This window comes from Oryctolagus cuniculus, chromosome 6, assembly GCF_964237555.1.
Source record: "Oryctolagus cuniculus chromosome 6, mOryCun1.1, whole genome shotgun sequence".
NCBI lineage: Eukaryota > Metazoa > Chordata > Mammalia > Lagomorpha > Leporidae > Oryctolagus > Oryctolagus cuniculus.
Genome location: NC_091437.1, coordinates 45,596,727 through 45,615,427, shown reverse-complemented (window position 1 = coordinate 45,615,427; position 18,701 = coordinate 45,596,727). Strand labels below are relative to the sequence as shown.

General features: G+C 44.6%; 1 protein-coding gene and 1 long non-coding RNA gene across 26 annotated transcripts in view; one reads left to right on the top strand and one right to left on the bottom strand.

Moving 5' to 3' along the window:
• LOC127490703 (uncharacterized) overlaps nt 1-1,171 on the bottom strand; it is a 120,712-nt gene extending 119,541 nt beyond the window's left edge. For all 18 annotated transcript variants that reach the window (XR_011389877.1, XR_011389879.1, XR_011389871.1 and 15 more), the window contains exon 1: nt 434-1,171. This is a non-coding gene — a long non-coding RNA (uncharacterized lncRNA). The remainder of the gene's footprint in view (nt 1-433) is intronic.
• Nucleotides 1-13,802, top strand: part of EBF1 (EBF transcription factor 1) — a 412,032-nt gene extending 398,230 nt beyond the window's left edge. For 5 of the 8 annotated variants that reach the window (XM_008255335.4, XM_002710343.5, XM_002710344.5 and 2 more), the window contains exons 15-16: nt 1,165-1,359; nt 10,645-13,802. In XM_008255335.4, the coding sequence (XP_008253557.1) occupies nt 1,165-1,359; nt 10,645-10,676 (227 nt within the window). In that variant the 3' untranslated portion in view covers nt 10,677-13,802. Of the gene's footprint in view, nt 1-1,164; nt 1,360-1,664; nt 8,366-10,644 lie in introns of those variants that run through there. The other 3 variants (XM_017341229.3, XM_017341228.3, XM_017341227.3) reach the window with 1 other exon arrangement.
• Nucleotides 13,803-18,701: the final 4,899 nt, after the last annotated feature.

Below are 18,701 nucleotides of genomic sequence, written 5' to 3'. Positions count from 1 at the left end.
TGAAATGGTTATTCTCCCCATTACTTAATAATCAAGTAGATGGTAGAACCTAGAATGCTAATTAAGGGCCTGGAATCAGGTTCATACTTTTCTGTAGAAAACAGAAACTGAATGTATGAAAACACCAGGCTTGGTGTGTGTGCAAAACCTATCTTGTGAAGTATCCAAGAGATGATTAGCCATGAGCAAAAGCCCAGGCTGAGAGGACCATGGTGACTAGAGAGGACACATCTACCAAACTCTTTCATGTCGGCAGCAGCTAGGTTCTTTTCTGATTCTGCACTGCCTGATTCTCCCTCACTGATTATGTGCAGCCCTTCCACAGCCATACTATGGATATTTTCGTAAGGCTCCCATCTGATTGCTTTTTAACCCACACTTACATAAAGCTCCACAGAGGGAAGAGTATGAAAGAATTGGAACTTGAACTTACAGTTCTGCGTTTTCCACAAATGCTGCGTATGGTGGACTGTTTATCCACCTGCCTTCCTCCCATGTCCATGTGGTGGAACATTAAAATACAGTTGTACCAACAAGGGGCTCATAACCTCGTGGAGAGAAACGGCACATATTACCAGCTGTCAGTGCCTTAAGTTGTAATCCTGGCTTTTTCTCCACCTCTTCCTATCAGGTGACCTTGCCTTCTCCAAGGCCTTGTAGCCCTTCTATTCCCTGCCTTTTGCCAGAACTTGGAATGCACAGGTTCAGCTCTGTGGAATGCCTCCTCTGAGTGACTTCACAGAGCTGGCGATGCTTACTTAGGTCACTATTTTGTGTTGCTCTATCCGTGGGAAGACAGTACTGTGGTTTTGTTTTCTCGTCTAGAAAACTCTGAAGATGATGCTCTGCTGTAGGAAGCACTCAGTGACTTGGCTACTTATGGGGTCATTACCCCCTGATAGCACTTGCTGCCTGTGACCCCAGAGCCTAGCACACTGCGGGCGCATAACAGGCCCACAATAAATGCACACAAAGATCACCAACAATGAAAGTTAGCTCGTGCTGAGTACCAAGTGATGGATGCAGGCAGGATCCTGAGCGCTGAGGGATGGTGCTGCCCAAGGAGGATCTAGCAGAGTGTCCAGGCTGGGTTTGGATCTGAACTTTCTCATCACAGGATGCTGCGAGAGGCACTGACTTCTCCTTTCCCACTGCCCCTCTCAGTTGTGCCATCCAGCCCCACCATGGCCTCTTCCACAAGCCTCCCTTCCAACTGCAGCAGCTCCTCGGGCATCTTTTCCTTCTCACCAGCCAACATGGTATCAGCCGTGAAACAGAAGAGTGCTTTCGCGCCTGTCGTCAGACCCCAGACCTCCCCGCCTCCCACCTGCACCAGCACCAATGGGAACAGCCTGCAAGGTAAGCCCCAGACCCCACTGGGGTCCAGCTGCTGTGCCCTGGACTCACCTTCCCAGGGCTTGAAGCGGCTGCAGCACTGTTGCTCAGGCAATCAGCCAGGGGCCTGTCTGCTTCTCTCTGCCCTCACGTCTTGTGTTCCTGTGTTCACTCTCATCCACCCTGGCTCACAGCCCTCCTCACCCTTCCAGTGCTGGAGTGGCCCGAGAAGGATTCTTTAATTCTAGGAATTCTGCTGAGGCCTAGCACTTACTAATGCTACCATTTCTTTTCTCTCCTCTTGGATTCCCTGTTGTCGCCACTATCAGACCAGTCTTTTGTGGACTCTAGCAAATTCTCCCCTGCAGGGTCTCTCCCAGGACTGGCCTTCTCCTGAAATAGGTCATTCAACCCGTTGCCGCTGTCAGAGTGAACGTGTGCAGGGTAGAGAGCAGAGAGGGGACGAGCCGTGGCCAGATTGGAACCTTGAGACCCAAGCATTGGACACCGAAGGCCAAAAGTTTACTTATTCCTGGGAATCGGGAATCCCAAAGCACTACTAGAATATTTCAGTTCATAATAAAATTATTCACTCTATTCCCAACCATGAAATGTGTAAAACAACAAAATTGCCAAGAGTTGACTTTTCATTCAATGAGAAAAAAAGATACTGACGTTTGAAAATGAGTCCAACATTTCATCCATGTTTCTTATGTACTGTGCATCACATTGTGATGTTGGCTTGAATGCTGTCCTTTGCACCCCACAGCAGGACCTACTTTACAGATGAGAAAACTAAGGGTAGGGATTCTAAATTATTGGACTTCCTGGTGTGAGACAGATACTTGCTTCAAACTTGGGCTTCATCTCCCAAGCTCTTTGTTTCTCACAGAGGATAAAAAGGACACATCCAGGATTCTCAAAGCAGCCAGTTGGGTAATAAGATCAATACAATAATCAACCACCATCTATTGAGCACTGAACAGTGTGTGAGGTGCCATGTTGAGCACGGAACAGGCTTTATCTCATTGGATCCTCACAATTTCCTGATGAAGTATGAGGACTCTTATCACCACCACGTACAGATAATAAAGCTGAAGCTTAGGAAGAGTAAACACCTGCCCCCAGGCATAGCCAATGGATGGCAGAGGTGAATATAACCCAGCAGGGCCTGTGTCCTCCTGACAGTGTCTTCCTCCAGTATCTAGCACTTCACTAATTGAGGGCCAGGGTGGGGTCAACAGAGCAAGCACATGTCTGGGATTCCTCAGCCCTGCCTTCTATGGATAAGTACAGGCATGTTTTTCCTTATGTACATAGACTCTGTGCTGGATGTTTACTAGTGATGCAAGTGTATGTCGCTTCTTTCAAAGACCTATGAGGTCAGCCCTGTCCCCATGTGTATATGCGGGAGAAATCAAGGCACACTTTGCTAAAGGTCACAGAGTTAGTAGATTGTAGACCAAAAATGGAACCCAAACCATGGTATCCAGAGCTGCAGCATGGAATCACTTTCTTTTCATGCCCACAGAAGAACTACCCAAACATTCCTTGGAATCCTGCCAGCCAGTCTGCCAAGCACAGCCAAAGCTCCTTAATCTAGTGCACATTGGCTAACCCTTCTCCCCCCTCTTTTCCTTTTTTTATTTATTTGATGGGGAGAGAGAGAGAGTGTGAGAGTGAGTGAGAGAGCAGTCCCTTTGACTTACCCAAAAGCTGGGATCCAGGAACACATTTGAGTCTCCCATGTGAACAGCAGAAACTCCATAACATGATTCTTGGGGTCTGCATTAGCAGGAGATTGGAATAGGGAACTGGAGTTGGGGATTTGAACCTAGGAATGAGACGAGTGCATCCTAACTGCTAGGCTAATTGCCTGCTCCCACAATCCATCTTGCTAAAACATAAGAGGGAAGGAATTTGTGGAGCTACCTTGCAGGCAGTCTTATTCATGATAGGAAATACTCACTTTCCACAAAGAGGAGCCAACTTGTTCAAATACATCTGCCTCCTCTTCAGCTCACAGTCATGTTTTGTCACCTTCAGGGCACTTCTGGCTGGCAAATTGGGAATGCAACACCAAAGCAACCATCGCTTCTAACAGGTGTAGACACTGGGAAATATGTATGGAACAAGGAAGTGCAGCATTCCTGAGCAGCCAGTCTGAACCCTTGATCCACATAGAGCTGATGTTGGGAACGAGATGTGCTGGGGTTTGCAGTCAATAGCTGAAGGCTGGTACTCCAGAAGGCAGGGCCCATCTACGGGAGAGTGACCAGCATCGTGGCTGCCTGTGGGACATCAGTGGGGGCCTTTCAGCAAAGCTGAAGCCTTTCCATGCCACACATTTCTATCAAATAGGAGCTGGTCCCAGCGTGCAGAACCTCCTGGGTTTTAGTATGAACTGGTAATGTAAGTGTGTGTGTGTTCAATGACAGAATAGCTTCCAGTCACACATACAAAGTGTGTTTGTTCCCCAGGACATTTCCAGCCCAATTCTAAATGTACAGAGACTGCTGTCCCTGTCTGATCAGGAGCCGAGTCTGTCACCACCACCTTTTCTCACATGTGGCCACACAACATGGAGGCTTTGAGGTCTGATCAGGGGCTTGTGGCCTCTGTGGCCCCCAATCCCATCCTCTCACTATTAAGCATTATTAAAAGTAGAAAAAAATGTGGCTTTTGTTTTTCAATACTGTAATGCACCAAACATTCCTGCTTTTGAGCAGGTGATGGCAGTGGAGGTATGAGTAGAGAAGTGAAAGTTGAAGTAACTGAGACCAATCTTAGTTTAAGCTGTCCACTCCACTGCTAGCCCCTACCACTCACAAATAGGACTCCTCTGCTCCCCACATCCACCCCAGGAACTGTACCTTCCCCCACAGCACACAATCTCCAGCAGGGCAGGGAAGACCCAGCCTGAGGAGGGCAACATCATTTTCTCCAGTGACTCTTGCTTAGCTCTTAAAGTCTCTCCTGAGAAAAGTGACATTCTGGGGCCAGCGCTATGGCGCAGCGGGTCAAGCCACCACCTGCAATGCCAGCATCCCACATGGGCGCCGGTTCAAGTCCCAGCTGCTCTACTTCTGATCTAGCTCTCTGCTATGGCCTGGGAAAGCAGTGGAAGATGGCCCAAGTCCTTGGGCCCCTGTGCCCATGTGGGAGACCTGGAAGAAGCTCCTGGCTCCTGGCTTCGAATCAGCACAGCTCTGACTGTTGCGGCCATCTGGGGAGTGAACCAGCAGATGGGAGACCTCTCTCTCTGTCTCTGCCTCTCCGGCTCTCCTTCTCTCTGTGTGTAACTCTGCCTTTCAAATAAATAAATAAATCTTTAAAAAAAAAGTGACATTCTGACAGTGGGCTTCTAGAATGACTTCATTTTTAGCTTTTTAAACTCCACTGCTACCATGAAAAAGGGACATGGGTGAATTATAGAATGGAGGTAAAGATCCCTGAATGAATTCAATTTTCAAAAATTGTTCTATTTATTTGAGAGGAAGAGAGAGAGAGGAAGGGAGAAAAAGAGAGAGACAGAGACACACACACACATGGAGATTCCATTCACTAGTTCAGTTCCTAAGTGCCTGCAGTGGCCAGGCCATGGCTGGATCAGGCTGAAGCTAGGAGCTTGGAACTCAGTCTGGGTATCCCATGTAGGTGGGAAGGACCCAAGTGCTCGAGGGATCACTTGCTGCCTCCCAGGGTGCATATTACCAAGATGCTGGAATCACAAGCAGAGCCAGGGCTCAAACCCAGGCACTGAGCTGGGAAGCAGGCATCCCCAGTGGCATCTTAACTACTGCCCCAAACACCCACCCTCCCCTTCTTGTGTTCCAGTAGCACCTCCCGTATTTGGATCTGCAGCACTCCCAATTGTGATCATTAAGGCAGGGCTAGTGATGAAGGAAGAGTTGGTTAAGCAAATTGACCATGTAAACAAGATTAGAGGTGACACATTGAGGCTGTTTAAAGGCCTATTTACCTCCAACTGCCACGTGCTAATTGTCCATCACTCCACTTTTTAAAAAGCCTGTTCCTTAGAAACCTCTTCCCCAGCAGCCATCACTTAGCCTCCTCTGGTTACTGCATGTGTGCCTGTTCCCAAATGAGGAACACTGCGCTGTCACACGGTGATGGTGAGAGTGCTCATACCACTAACAGGACAGACTGTTCCCTGCCTGGCCCCTGTGCTATCTCATGTATTCCTCCCAACCACTCTTTGATGGAGGCTGTTGATAAATTACCCCCATTTTACAGATGTGGAAACTGATATAGAGCTAAGATGGCTTGTCCATACTCACACAACTAGTAAGTAAGGAAGCCTGGTTCTCAGTCTCCAGGTGGATTGTCAACACCGTGCTCAACCCCTTTGCCAGACTGCCACATATATTCAAACCACCGGAAAAGGACCATATAGACCATAAGCTCGCAAACTAAAAAGCTTTCTCCAAGGAAGACACAACACCTAAGTAAATAAGGCAGAGCTGGCTGGAGGAAGCTGGGCATACAGCTGGGGCAGCAGAGAGGAAGGAGGACCAGGGAGCTAGCACAACAGCACCAAGAGGTTTGCCTGTGAATGGACCTTGTAGAAGAGTAAGGAGGACTCAGCGTGGGAACTGGCGGAGGGGTGCAGTTCCAGGAGCAGAGGCAGACAAGTCCTCCCCAACATGTGGGACCCAGGAAGTGGCTCAGCAACCTGAACACAGCACTGATGCCAAGAAGCACAGGGAAAAGGTTGAAAACCGCAGCCTCTACTTGGAGCCTTAAGCTCCATTCCTTTATATTCTATAATTCACACATCCTATGGGGATTCCAACTACTTTTCTCTTCCAGGTAGATAAATTTTGCAAATTGACTCTACATCTTGGACTTTTTCTTTGGACAAAGTAACTCTTGACTCTGAACTTTTGGAGCCTTATAAGATATCTTATTAAAAAAATAAAACTGTTGTGATCAAATAAGTTTAGAAAGTGGTTCTTACTGAATCGCTGTCTTAGCTACATGCGCACACATTTACTAAAGGGCTGAGACATCCTGCAGTAAAACAGACTTCAGTCCTCCCTTGTATCCGTGGGAGACGGGCTGCAGAACCCTCCACAGATGTCTAACCTCGCAGATCCTGAAGGCTCTTGTGTCAAATGGTGTAGTGTTTGCATTGAACCTGTGCACATCCTCCTCCTCTCTCTGCTCGAGATTACTCTGATACGGTAAATGCCGTGTAAACACTTGTGATACTCTGATGTCTAGGGGAATAATGACACGAAAAAGTCTTACTTGTTCAGTGCAGATGCAGCTTTTTTTCCCAAATATTTTGGATTCGCTGTTGGTTAAATCTGCAGATGCTGAATCCATGCTTACAGAGGGCTGACTGTGTTCCATTTAGTTTGCTAAACTTATTTGCTGCAGAATTCTTTTCCACCTGTTAACATCAATTAACATCTTATGAAACAGTTTGCAAATACAGCTTCACTTTAGATTCAAAGAGAAAAAGGCAGAGAAACCTCCTCCCCTTCTTACCTGGATGAGGTCACTGCTAATTCCTGACCCCAGCCTCCCCAGATGTGCCTGTTTCCATAGGCCAAAGACCTCAGCTCTGTTCGGCCTTTGACCGCACATAGCCTCTCCCTTCTCCTAAAGTTCACGTGCATTAGAGCATGGGTTCTATGCCATTCGGTCCTCAGCGGACTTATTCATCAAGAGAGAGGCAGCACTAAGACAGCTGTCATGTGCTGTCGGAGTGCCTACTACAGAGCGACTCGGACTCTAGCCATGTCCTGGAAAGTCCAGACAGCACAGACCCAAATACAATAGGGCCAGCGTGATGTCACAGAAATAGTCCACAGATGCTGATCATTTTTTTTTTCCTTTCCCATTTTGTTGAAGATCAGGCTCTCTTAGACACCTAGAGAGCATGGAGTCTGGTACTCAGCTCTGTGTGCTCACCTTCCTCTCCATGTGCATTTCAGTTTGTTCAATCTCATCACCACCACCACCTCCTGTTCCTGATCAGCTCACAATTCTTACACATATGGTGGTTTGGGGCAGACCATACTCTTTCAGCCCAACCTCTCCCAGTTCTGAAAACTTCCCATTTCCTCTTTGTTCTTATCAGAACATGGAGACAATCATGCAAAATGCATTGCTTCTCAAATCAATGCTTTCCTGAGTCTCTGTCCAAGAACATGATGGCCCAGCTGCTGGGGGAGACAGCAGAGCAGCCATGGGCTCGTGATGTCTGGGTGTGTTGTGATGAGAGTGTGGTGTCCTCGTGGGAATCTCCATGGGCCCCACTTGGGCAAGTTAACATGCCAGCGGCTTTTCTGGAACATTCCAAGCCTCAGACACCCATTCCTCTCACCCACATAATTAATTTTCAGATTGCAGCACAGATAAAAGAAAAACAGCTTCGAACTCCTCAGAGCCTCCTGTGGGCACACAGTGAGGTTTCTTCATAAAGAGGCTTCTTTTGCCATGCTATGCTGAGGAGCCACGAGTGGAGATCGTAGCCCGGATTTACTCATCAATAAGTGTCTGCACATGGAGTTTTGGAAGTCATAGGCGAGGTTTAGGGCTCTGTAACTTGTGATGTTAATAAAATTCTGGGCCTTTTTCTGCACAGAGTTGGACAGCTTCCATTAGATTCTCCCACAAGTCTGTAGGCCACTGAAGGAAAATGGGAAAGGAGGAGCCGACCACGTTCCCCCTCTAGAGATCCTCAGATGTGTGTGTGTGTCTTTAATTTCTATTATCTGCTGACGTGGATACCCTGGCTATTTTGTCTTTAAAATTCGACAACTCCAGCTGTCTTGAAAGAGGTCAGAAGTCCTGGAGGCTGTACACTGTCATTCCTGTGTGGCGACATTTGGTGGGCCTGACTGCTGTGCACTCTGAAGAAGATGGTACTGGCTACATCACCTCCATCCCCACTCGGAGGCTTTGCTCACTCCCTTCCCAGCCAGGGCCCCTGGGGTGCTGCAGTTGGAACCCCTAGAGTCTGGGTTAAGAAGTGCTCTTAGCTACCGACTGCCACCTAAAATAGCTTTGTTTCAGAACTTTAAATATGGTCCTAAGTGGCGGTTTCATCTGACAGATCTAGCACATTCCTTATAAGATCTTAGCAGTGTTTGGGTACCTAAACAAAAAATCTAGCCACCCAATGGGATGTTTTTAGGGCCCAGCTATAAATACTGGCCGGACCTATTGACCATATTAGCAGTGTCAGCTCTCTGCTTTACTGTGAGTCATACTGACATTGCCTAAGCTTATCTGGCTATACTGTGAGGGACTTTTCTTGAATTTTCTTGTAGAAGTCACAAGTAGACTTGCCTCTTTGGCCATGGGCTTAAAACTGCCGCAATCTTTAGTAAGGGTACCTGGACCCCATTCCAGCCGGAATAAAAATGTCCTTGAAGAGGCAGGGCCCTGCTGAGCAGTCACACTGCAAAGACCCCTCCCCTCCCCCCTTGCCTTTTGCGTCACCACGTCTTCAATGCTCAAGTTCAGACTTGGATTAAAATACAGAGCTCCTGGCTTTAGTCAGATCTAGGGTTCATTTGATTCTTGGGGGGACTGCATTTTGTTCTGATCTCAAATCTTTCAGGGGGTTTAAGTTGGTCTGCATTTGGCAAAAGACAACTTCCTGTTTCTAAGAAAAAAAGGCTTATGAGGGCTTACAAAAAGGACTCCAGGAGCTTTTGGCCTGCAAAGGGGCTCTTGCAAAACAACATTTGGATGATTTACGTGTAAATGAATCAGAAACATGTGGATTGAATTTCCTTGTGAATACAGATGGGTTTAAAAATTAACGGAAAAAGTGTTTGGCAAAATACTTTTTGGTGTTTGTTCTAATTGAATCTAAAACGTCAGGGCGTGTGGTGGCCTCAGGGTGCAGAGCCCCCACCTCCTGGCCTCCCTGTGTCCCCTGCAGGATTTGTAGTAGTGGGGTTCACTTAAACAGACCCATTCCTCTAGACAGGATCGTTAGTAAATGAAGAGGGCCACTTCCTAAACACAGTCATCACTGACAAGAACATTAATTGAAGTTTAGGACTGCCAGTAACAAGAAGGCAGGAAGTTTTCCCTGCTTGACAGGACGCTGGGCCATTCTGGTGAGTCCAATATGGCTGCTTCCCGATTGTAATGTAAGAATCTCTCTCCCCTTGATGTAGTTCAGAGTTGCCGCTTGCTCCACCTTCACAGTCTTATCGATATCCCAGACTTCCCCACAGCCTTGTGTGAAATGTGCCTGTTGGGTATAAGAGAAAAGAGAGGCCCAGAGAAGTTAAACACTTAACACAAGGTCACACAGCTAGTTTAACAGCACAAGTGATATGCAGCTAACTCCTACCAGGAACCTAAGCAAAGGACTTCACATATTTGTTATTTTATTTAAATTTCCAACAACCTTAAACCAAGTGAATAACTGCATTATCTAGCCAAGGAGATTGAAGTTTAAGGATCCGAGTGGCTATGGCCCAGGGAAAACCAGAGGTGGGAAGGCTGACCTATCTGACTCTCTTCTCTCCATATACCAGTAGGTTTAGCGGCCTAAGTCTGAACCCTTCAAAGAGCCGTCCTGTTTCCCAGGATCTCACTCTAGTTTTCCTAGGCTACAATTTTCTAGGAAGCATAGTCAGAACATTCCAGAAACCAGGAGCAAAGCAGCGGTGAAGACCTTCCGCAGCTTCATGCCAACTTGTCTCCCCCTCCCGCTCTGAGCTTTCCCCCAACTCCACATTCCCAGTGAGCAGGCCTGCCGTAGTAGCGGCTGTGTTTCCTGCAGCCTGAGGGCTGATGCGAAGGCATTCAGAAGGCTGCCCTGTGGCTCCATTTTTGTGCACAGCAAAGTCGTAGGTGGTGGTGGTGGTGGTGTTATTGTTGCTTTTAGAAAATTACTGGCAAATGGGATGGACCAATTTATATTCTGGATGTGAAGTCAGGGCCGGGAGGTGATGTGGGTAAGAGGGACAGATTGAAAATTTTCACTGTTTTGCAAGGTTTGGGGCTGTAACTTTCCCAATGGTATTCAAACTATTTAACTTTCCAGTCATGTTTTTAAATTGCAATCAGATTTGGAGTGATGCTTAGGCTATTCTGTTCTGATGGAGATACATACGCATGCTGATATACTATAATATTTAATACAGTACATATATGTATTATAACAAAAACTTACTCCAGAGATGATGAGAGCACGTGTGTGGGTAATATTCAATCAATGTAGATGTGTATGCATGCTTTTTATTTTTTTTTCCCCTCAGTGAGAAGTTTGAATGCTAAGCCATTGACTTCTGTCTTCTCTTTCCATAGCGATATCTGGCATGATTGTTCCTCCCATGTGAAAGGATTGCCTTGAAGAATTTTATTAATGAAGAGGTTGGATTCTGCTACAGAGAGTAATCTGATACAAGTCCCAGAGTGGAACTTTTAACTCAGGCCTTTTTAAGAGGAATCACAATAACTGCAGATTTTTAAACAAACAAAAATCACCGACCTTGCAAATACTGAAATTGGAAGGAATCTGCCAGTGCAGGGTGTTGGTTAAAGTTGTACCTCCCGAGTGTTTGGGGGATATATTTATTCTGTACTGATAAAAGCAAATCCACTTTTTCTTTTTTTTTTTTTTTTAAAGCTTAACTCTGCAATCATTTGTCTTTTATAAACCGTAAAGCTATATACAAGGGACACTATAAATAAGACTCCATGTTTTAATTTATGATGTTTTTAAAGCTGTGTAAAGGGAGAATGAACTGGTGATATTTACAAAAAAGTTTGAAAAAAGAAAAAAAAAGCTTGTATGGGACAGAATAGGAATGCCAGTTAGATTTTTTAGAAAACTAAGGGTCGGCTTTTGCGCCTTAAAGCATATCAAATGGTAGTTAGCTCAGACCGTGCATTCGCAGTATCTAACTTCATCTGCCATCCCTTAGCAGTGCAAGCCTGTTTATTTATCTCTTTTATATTGTTGTCTTAAGTGACTGTGTATATAAATGCAGCCTGGAAAGTGAAAAAGCGATGTCAGTGATCACATTTTTCCCTTCTACTCAAAAAATCCAGTGCCTCTAGACAGATCATTCAAACTGCATATTTAAACCTGATATCCTTCCTTCTCTCTCTGACTTACGTCAGCCCCTTTCAAAGCCGCCGGCCTCTGAGAGCTCAGAGGCGCGCGGACTACGTGAGAATCTCTTTTGAGACTCCACAGAACAGGGTCCAGGCACAGAATTCCACACTCGGCCCTCCAGTTCCCAAGCCAAACTCGCACTTACACTGTACCAGCCTCACTGCTGACTTCACACCAAGATTCCAAAAGTTGACTAAAGCACCGTGGAGCTTATTTCGATTGTCCCATTCAAGACAGGGCCTGTGTCACTGAGCCTTCCGTTCACAGTGTCACAGATTCGAACAACACGTTAAGTGCTTTGGAATTAAGAGGAAAAGGAAACTGGGGGAAAGGGAAAGAAGGTGGAGACCTCCAAAACATAGTTTTGTGTTCTATGGGAATTTTTGCTCTCGGTAGCTGGAAAGTGTTCTTAAATATAAGAGTTAATGGCAAAGAGGCAGCAAAGCTCTGAGGATGCGTTTGCCTGATATTTTTTTCTTTGCGGTTGTGTTTTTGTATGTAGTTATAAATACTGTAGATTTTTTGTGATTTTTTGCCAAAGTTGTTGTTCTATTTATACATTTTAATGTCTTAAGACAGTTTTTCAATATCACAAAAAGATTTTACTGCATATTTTGCAAAGAAAAAAAGCTCACTACCTTTAGCTTGCACATACTTGCAAAGTTAATTAAAAGGCTTTTTGTTTTAAAGGGGATTTTGTAAAATATCCATATAAATAATGTATTTATCTTTGGAATTTGTACATTGCTTTTCCCTTCCTCTCTTCCTTCCACCCCCAATTTATTTTATTGTGTATGTTTGCTATGTGAAAAGTGCGTATTTGTTTGGTCACCTACAGTTGTATTAGCTGTTTCAATGTGATTTTTAAACATTTCATTTATAGTTATTTTTAGTATTGTTTTAAACCATGCTTCAATTTTTTTTATTCCCACCCAAAAGCCATTGTCTATTTTTGTATTATTTGTAAGTTAAGAAGTTTTTTCCAATATATGGCAAAAATAGTAGCATATTATTCTTGTAGTACTTAGTTCTGTAGATTTAAAAAAAATGTATCCTTTGCTTTGGAAGCTTACAAAAAAAACCCTATTGCTGTTTTACTCTATTAATATGCATGAATCTCTCCCTTTGGAGTGACGCATTTTGTGCATTAAATTTCGGGGGAGAAACTTCATAGAAATCAATGAACATACTTTCTTTCTCAAGTCTGCTTGTATATTTCCTCTGTCCTTCACATAAATATAAACCAGCAGATTGGATGCCTTAACCATGCAGATCATATTCATTTCACTTGTACATTGCAACTGTGCACCAGAACTCTCAGTCATCACTAACATTCTCAGAAAAAAGAAAAAGAAAAAAAGAAAAAAAAAAACAACAACAAAGAAATCGAAAAGCACAAAAGAACTGTTTTGTTACCTTAAGACAATGTAACTTTTTCTAGTAGAGCAAGAAATCATTTACAACAATGCTGCAACTGTGCATGCCCCCATATGGATTTTGCAATGGTTTTCACTAGACTGTCAGAGTGCGATTTTTATGGGTTGGGGCGGGCGGGGGAGGGGAGCAGCGGGAGGGAGGGGGGGATGAAAGCTGATTTTTCATGGTGAGAAATCATAATGATGATGACTGATAATAATAAAAACTGGAAAATGTAAGCAAGGTTTAGCATTGCTTCTCGGTACTCAGAGAGGTGGTCTGATTCGTGTGGTAAGTGCTGGCCTGAAGATGTATACAATGTAAAGCCATATTTTGTCTGGTGGGCCCTTTAACTGTTTGCGAAGGAACCAGTGGTCAGCCGGTGAGGTGTCCGGCTCAGCCCCGGCAGCAGACACCACCCATCTGTCAGCCATGTGCAGTGGTTAGAACTTTTCTTGAAAGTCCAAAGAGCCTTTAAAATGTGTATCATTTGTGTTTTGTTGCATCTGTTTATATTGATTAGATGAAAAAGACATTCTGGCCCTCTGACCCTCTTTCTTCTCCACAAAAGTTTTGTAAGTAAAGGATGTTCCCCTAAATACAGAATATGGCTTTAAGAAGAAAATGAAATAGAGAATTAAGATTTCGGTTTTGGGGGAATAACACAGCTTCTGGATGACTGGATTGGATAACATGCCCTGGCCTCACATTGTACTAGGATGCAGCTTAATGCAGTCATCTCTAAATCTACTAACCTTTCACCTTCTTATCAAAACTTTTTGAATAGACACACACTGTACAGTTCAATTGTTAGAGAACCTAACTACTGTAGAGATTGTTATAATTTTTTTTTTGCAAAAATTCAAGCTGTAAAAACTTTTCAACTTTCACAATATTTAATTAAAGTTACTTCCTGTCTGTGATGGCAGCTCCTAGTGGTGTATTCATTTCTGTTTCACATGAGCCGGAATCCTTCGTCATGTACAAGGGCTGTGTTTGCAATTACTCAGACCAGCGTTGACACTCAGGAATTAGGGTAGGCTTGGGATACCCACTTTCTTTGTAGATCCTTGGGGATTTGCTCATCTGGGATGCAAATTGAACACGCATAGCGTACTGCTGCCCTCTGCCGGCATCAGCTGAATGTGCGTGTGCCCGCACGCCCACACAGGAGTGTAGAGCCCTAACAACCTCACTAACCAAGCAGTGAGCCCTGGGCTCCCATACCCCACAGTGCCTGTGAATCCAGGACCTGGCCAGTCTAGAACTCCACCCGGCACACTGCAAGTTGGAACCAAACGCCTCTAATACAGCTGCTGCTAAATCCTCGCAAGGCCTGTGCTCAGTGATGCACACTGGCTCACTGATGAGGCAGTGTGTGTGAACTGAGAACACTGTGGGATCTACATTTCTTAGCTCCAGGTGGATAAGACAGTCTCCATGTCCTTTACCTGGAGTCAAACATTCCACAAATACCCAATAGCTACACACTTGTGGAAAAGTGTTTCACTTTAAGCTCCATCATAATCATGTCTCCCAAACTGCCCGCTCAATGCTTTTCCTACTTTTGCAATTATTGGACAAGATAAGGTTAATGATGCTTACAGAATGTCTTGAAACCTCAGCAAATAAGCCATGGACCAACAGAAACTTGATGACCAGCGCTAATAGGATGTCTCACAACCACCAACAAAATCATTCATCGTGGGCACTGCTGATATACTTTTGCTCTGGAATATAGCCCAATTTGTGGTAATACAAGAGTATAATGTGTGAGTTAATAAGTAGAGAAGCTGCCATCTTTTTATTAAACAGGGAACTTGTGCTAATAAACTTTTGGGATGGTAATGGATGCAGTTCCCTGTATTGCAAACAGAAGATAAAATTTAACAAGTGTCCAGTCTTTAAGACACTCACAATCTCAGACAAGACAAACCTATATCCATATCATCTAAGCCCTGGACGGTTAGATGGGTGAGCAGGCATGGCTCAATGCCCTGCAGAATGAAGTGGATGTGATGTGCCTATTACTGACACACTGGCTTCTACCTTCTATGGCCTTCTTCATAGAAATGTTTGTTCATTTGCTCATTTATTCATTCATTCATGTAATCCTTGAGTGTTTACTGGGTATCTGGCAGCAGACAAGACATGGAGGCTGCCTTAGGGAGTTGAGTGATATTGTCCTCACCATTTTGTATCTTGTGATGGAGTAAGGCAAATAAACATTAAGGAGCCACACAAGTCCATAGAACAAATCAATAATGATAATGAAGAAAAAGTACTGAACGCTCTGAAGGCAGGTTCCTGATGGAAGCTGATTTCACAAGAAGGTCTAGGAAAGGCATCCGGAGAGAGTAACATCTGAGCTGAGATGGGAAGGATGAGCAGGATGTAGCCAGGTGAACCAAGCACCATAGGCAACAGGGATGAGAGCAGGTACCAGTTCCTGGAGCTTTGGAGTAGATAAAGTACATTCAAGAAGAGAGAGATGCTGTGAGTGGAGTATGCAGATGTGCACAGTGAGACCCATGTGCTTAGAAAGTCCAATTCAGAACACGTGCTGAGCACCAACTATGTGGTTGGTGCTGTACAGGATCCTACAGTGCAGTGAGAGACTCACAATTATTACCTGTAGGACCTAAGGCAAGGCTAATAAACTCAGAGTCCCATATTAGACCACTGGGACTACACTGGTTTTAAATAGGTGGAATGCTGGGGCCATGGGTAAGTGATGCTCCCTCTGAAGTGGGCACCCCACATTCTCCCATATGGGAATGTGGGCTGAGAAATGCCCATTTTTTCATTTTACAAGAATTCCCAGTTCGCTATTGAATTTTAATAGTGTAAAACTTCCACTTTTAAAATATTGGCACCTCATCCTAAAAGAGTGCTTTATTAAAATAATGCTGTACTGGGCAAAGAAAGATCATGATCCTGTGGAGTGTCAATTTGGGACTTCTGGCCAAAAGACAAGTTCTTAAAGGATTCATATAGGCTGATTTGACAGCCATGGTGCTATGTCCTACTCACAGAGATCAAAGAGTGCTGCAAATAGCGGGGTGCTTGACTGGTGTCTGCAGGATGAATAGGAGTTCACCAAAGCTGTGAGGGAATGTAGGTACCAGAAGGCCACGGTCAGCTCTGTGGGAGCTGGCTCTATGGAAAAATTTAAAACTAATAAGAACAGGAATATGGGAAAGTGGAAGCCTGTACTTACGCAAAGTCCCCTACCCTTTGCTGTAATCACATTCAATGTATAGATCAGGTTAAAGATTTATTTATTTCATATGAAAGAGTTACAGAGAGGGAGAGATGGGAAGAGAGAGGGAGAGATGGGAAGGGGGGGAGGGGAGAGGGGAGAGGGGGGAGAGAGAGAGAGAGAGAGAGAGAGAGAATGAATGAATGATTCTATTCACTGGTTCACTCCCCTGATGGCCACAAGCCAGGAGCCGGGAGCTTCATGCAGGTCTCCCAAGTGGATGACAGGGGCCCAAACACCTGGGCCATCCTCTGCTGCTTTTCTCAGGCAGTTATCAGGGGGCTAGGTTAGAAGTGGAGCAGTTGGGCCTCAAACTGGCACTCATGTGGGATGCTGGTGTTGAAAGCAGCTGTTTTACCCACTATGCCACAATGCCAACCCCAAGGTCAGGAATTTTTTTTTTTTTTTTTTACAAAACATCTGTTTGCCTTGCAGAAAGCCCCTCACAAATGACTTTATTTTAAAAGATTTTCAGAGGAGTGAGCTCCTTCCAACACACCCCTTTCACGGCCACACCCATCTCGGCAATCACGCACATTCCCAAGATTTTCACTCCTAAAATCACCTCTTCTCTTTCCAGTATCATCAATTTCCCCTATCTCAGTATCACATATTAATCAGCCTACAAATATGACTCCCTTGGAAAGAAAAAAAAAGACTATTGGACCTCACTGTGCTTTCAACCGCAGCCCTTCTGCTCCCTCATATAGCAAGTCTCCAAAGAGTCGTCTGCTTCTGCTGTTTTCTCTTCTTCATTACTATTTTCCCATTGTCTGTGTTATGACTGATATTACTGTCAGGATGGATAGTGGGGAGTCTTCCACATTCAAAGTAAAGGATGCAAATTTCTTTCCTAGAAGTGTCATCTTGGTAGCTACAGGAGAATGACTTGGAGGGGATAGAAGGGAAAGAGAGGCCATTAGGAAGCCATGGCAGTAGCCTGGGCAAGGAAGGAATAGCATGGATTGGGAAAAAGAAGAGGAGAAACTATGTAGGACTAAAAGTATTTGTGGGATAGAACCACTGGACTTAGTAACTGGTGCATTGTGGGGAGTGTGGGGAAAGATTTTGTAAGATGCAGCTCAGGTTTCTTTGACTGGGCTAACTTTTGTTACAGAAATGCCTGGTTTCTCTGTTGGGGCTGCTTTCCTGCTATGGAGAAGTCCATCTTCCTGTTCCCTTTCCTTCCCCCATCCAAATAGCTACCCTCTGCGCCAGAGGCTTCTATATTTACATTAGGAATGAGATTCAGTTTCCGGAACTGGAAATATTTTGCTACTTTTTTTTTTTTAACTTAAGCATCAGGCACTTTTATTTCTTCTCTCTGGAGAGTTATGCTACAGTGGGTCTGATTTTTATCTACTTAGCACACATTTTTCCCACTGATTGTAGAATTTTCACATTCTATATTAAGAACACAAGTTCTGAGCCCTGGAATTAACCATAGGCCTGCTGATAGGCCTTCCACAGGAAATATCTTGCACAGGGAATTACTCTGTAAGGAGAATGTAGGACTTCACAAAGATGTTGATGAAATGTCAGCAAAAAGGACGGATGGTGATTTGTTCAGTAACGTAGACATGGATGGGATTCTGCCAGGAAACCAAAGGAAATGAAAGAGAACCAGGCCACAGCCATGGCCTTTTCTAAAGCATTTATTTAGGCAACATATTCTTACAGAGGCTCTCCTTTGTGACAGGCATTGCACGAAGGGCTAAGGTTGTGATTTCATCTCAAATAGAGCTATTTCTTTCCATCATTACTGCTTAAGGAAGACAGATACATGCGTCAATCACTCAAACATAAAATTACACACTGCGATAAATGCTGTTGTAACCTTAATATATCTGAGCGAGCATGTGGCCCTATCTCTGCATGAAGTCAACCTACCTAAAAGTTAATTAAAGAGGAATTGAATTCCTTACTTAGATCCTTCAAAGGCCATTGTACAGACTTTGAAGTCCACAGCAATACACATTAGAACTCTTTTTTTTTCTAACCATGCTTTCCCTCACTCTTCACCTTACTCAGACACTGCTTTCCTCGGTGCAACTGACAGTAGGCCCCCCTCTGCTCTGAGGTTCCATGCTCTTTCCTGCTCACTTCCTTCGTCCATCTCTGTCATTGCTTTATTTCCTAGTAAGTCTCTTTTCCAACAAAAATACCTTTCCTCTCTATCAGAGCAAGGGAAAGGGAGATGCTGTTCAAAGGTGGGATGGGGTGGGGGTAGTGGTCCATAACTATTCTGTTATTAGGAAGTGTGGCCTGGGCTCTTGTGAGGGACAAGCCTTGGGAGCCAGGAGCACACAAAGCCAGATGAATTAATCTGCTCGTGGGTGAGAGGAGACCTGAATAAGGCAAGGTGGGTTAACGAGGCAAAGTCTGGAGAGGAGCAGTGAAAGCCTTCCAAACACAGGCGCCAGGTCACCACCCAACTGGAGAACAGAGGCCATCGTTCTGCTGACAACATTTCTTTCCCTTTCCATGGGCTTTCTCTCCTTCTCAGTCCATCTTCTTCTTTCTTTCCTGTTTTTTTATTTTTTTTTATTCTGACTTCCTTTATAC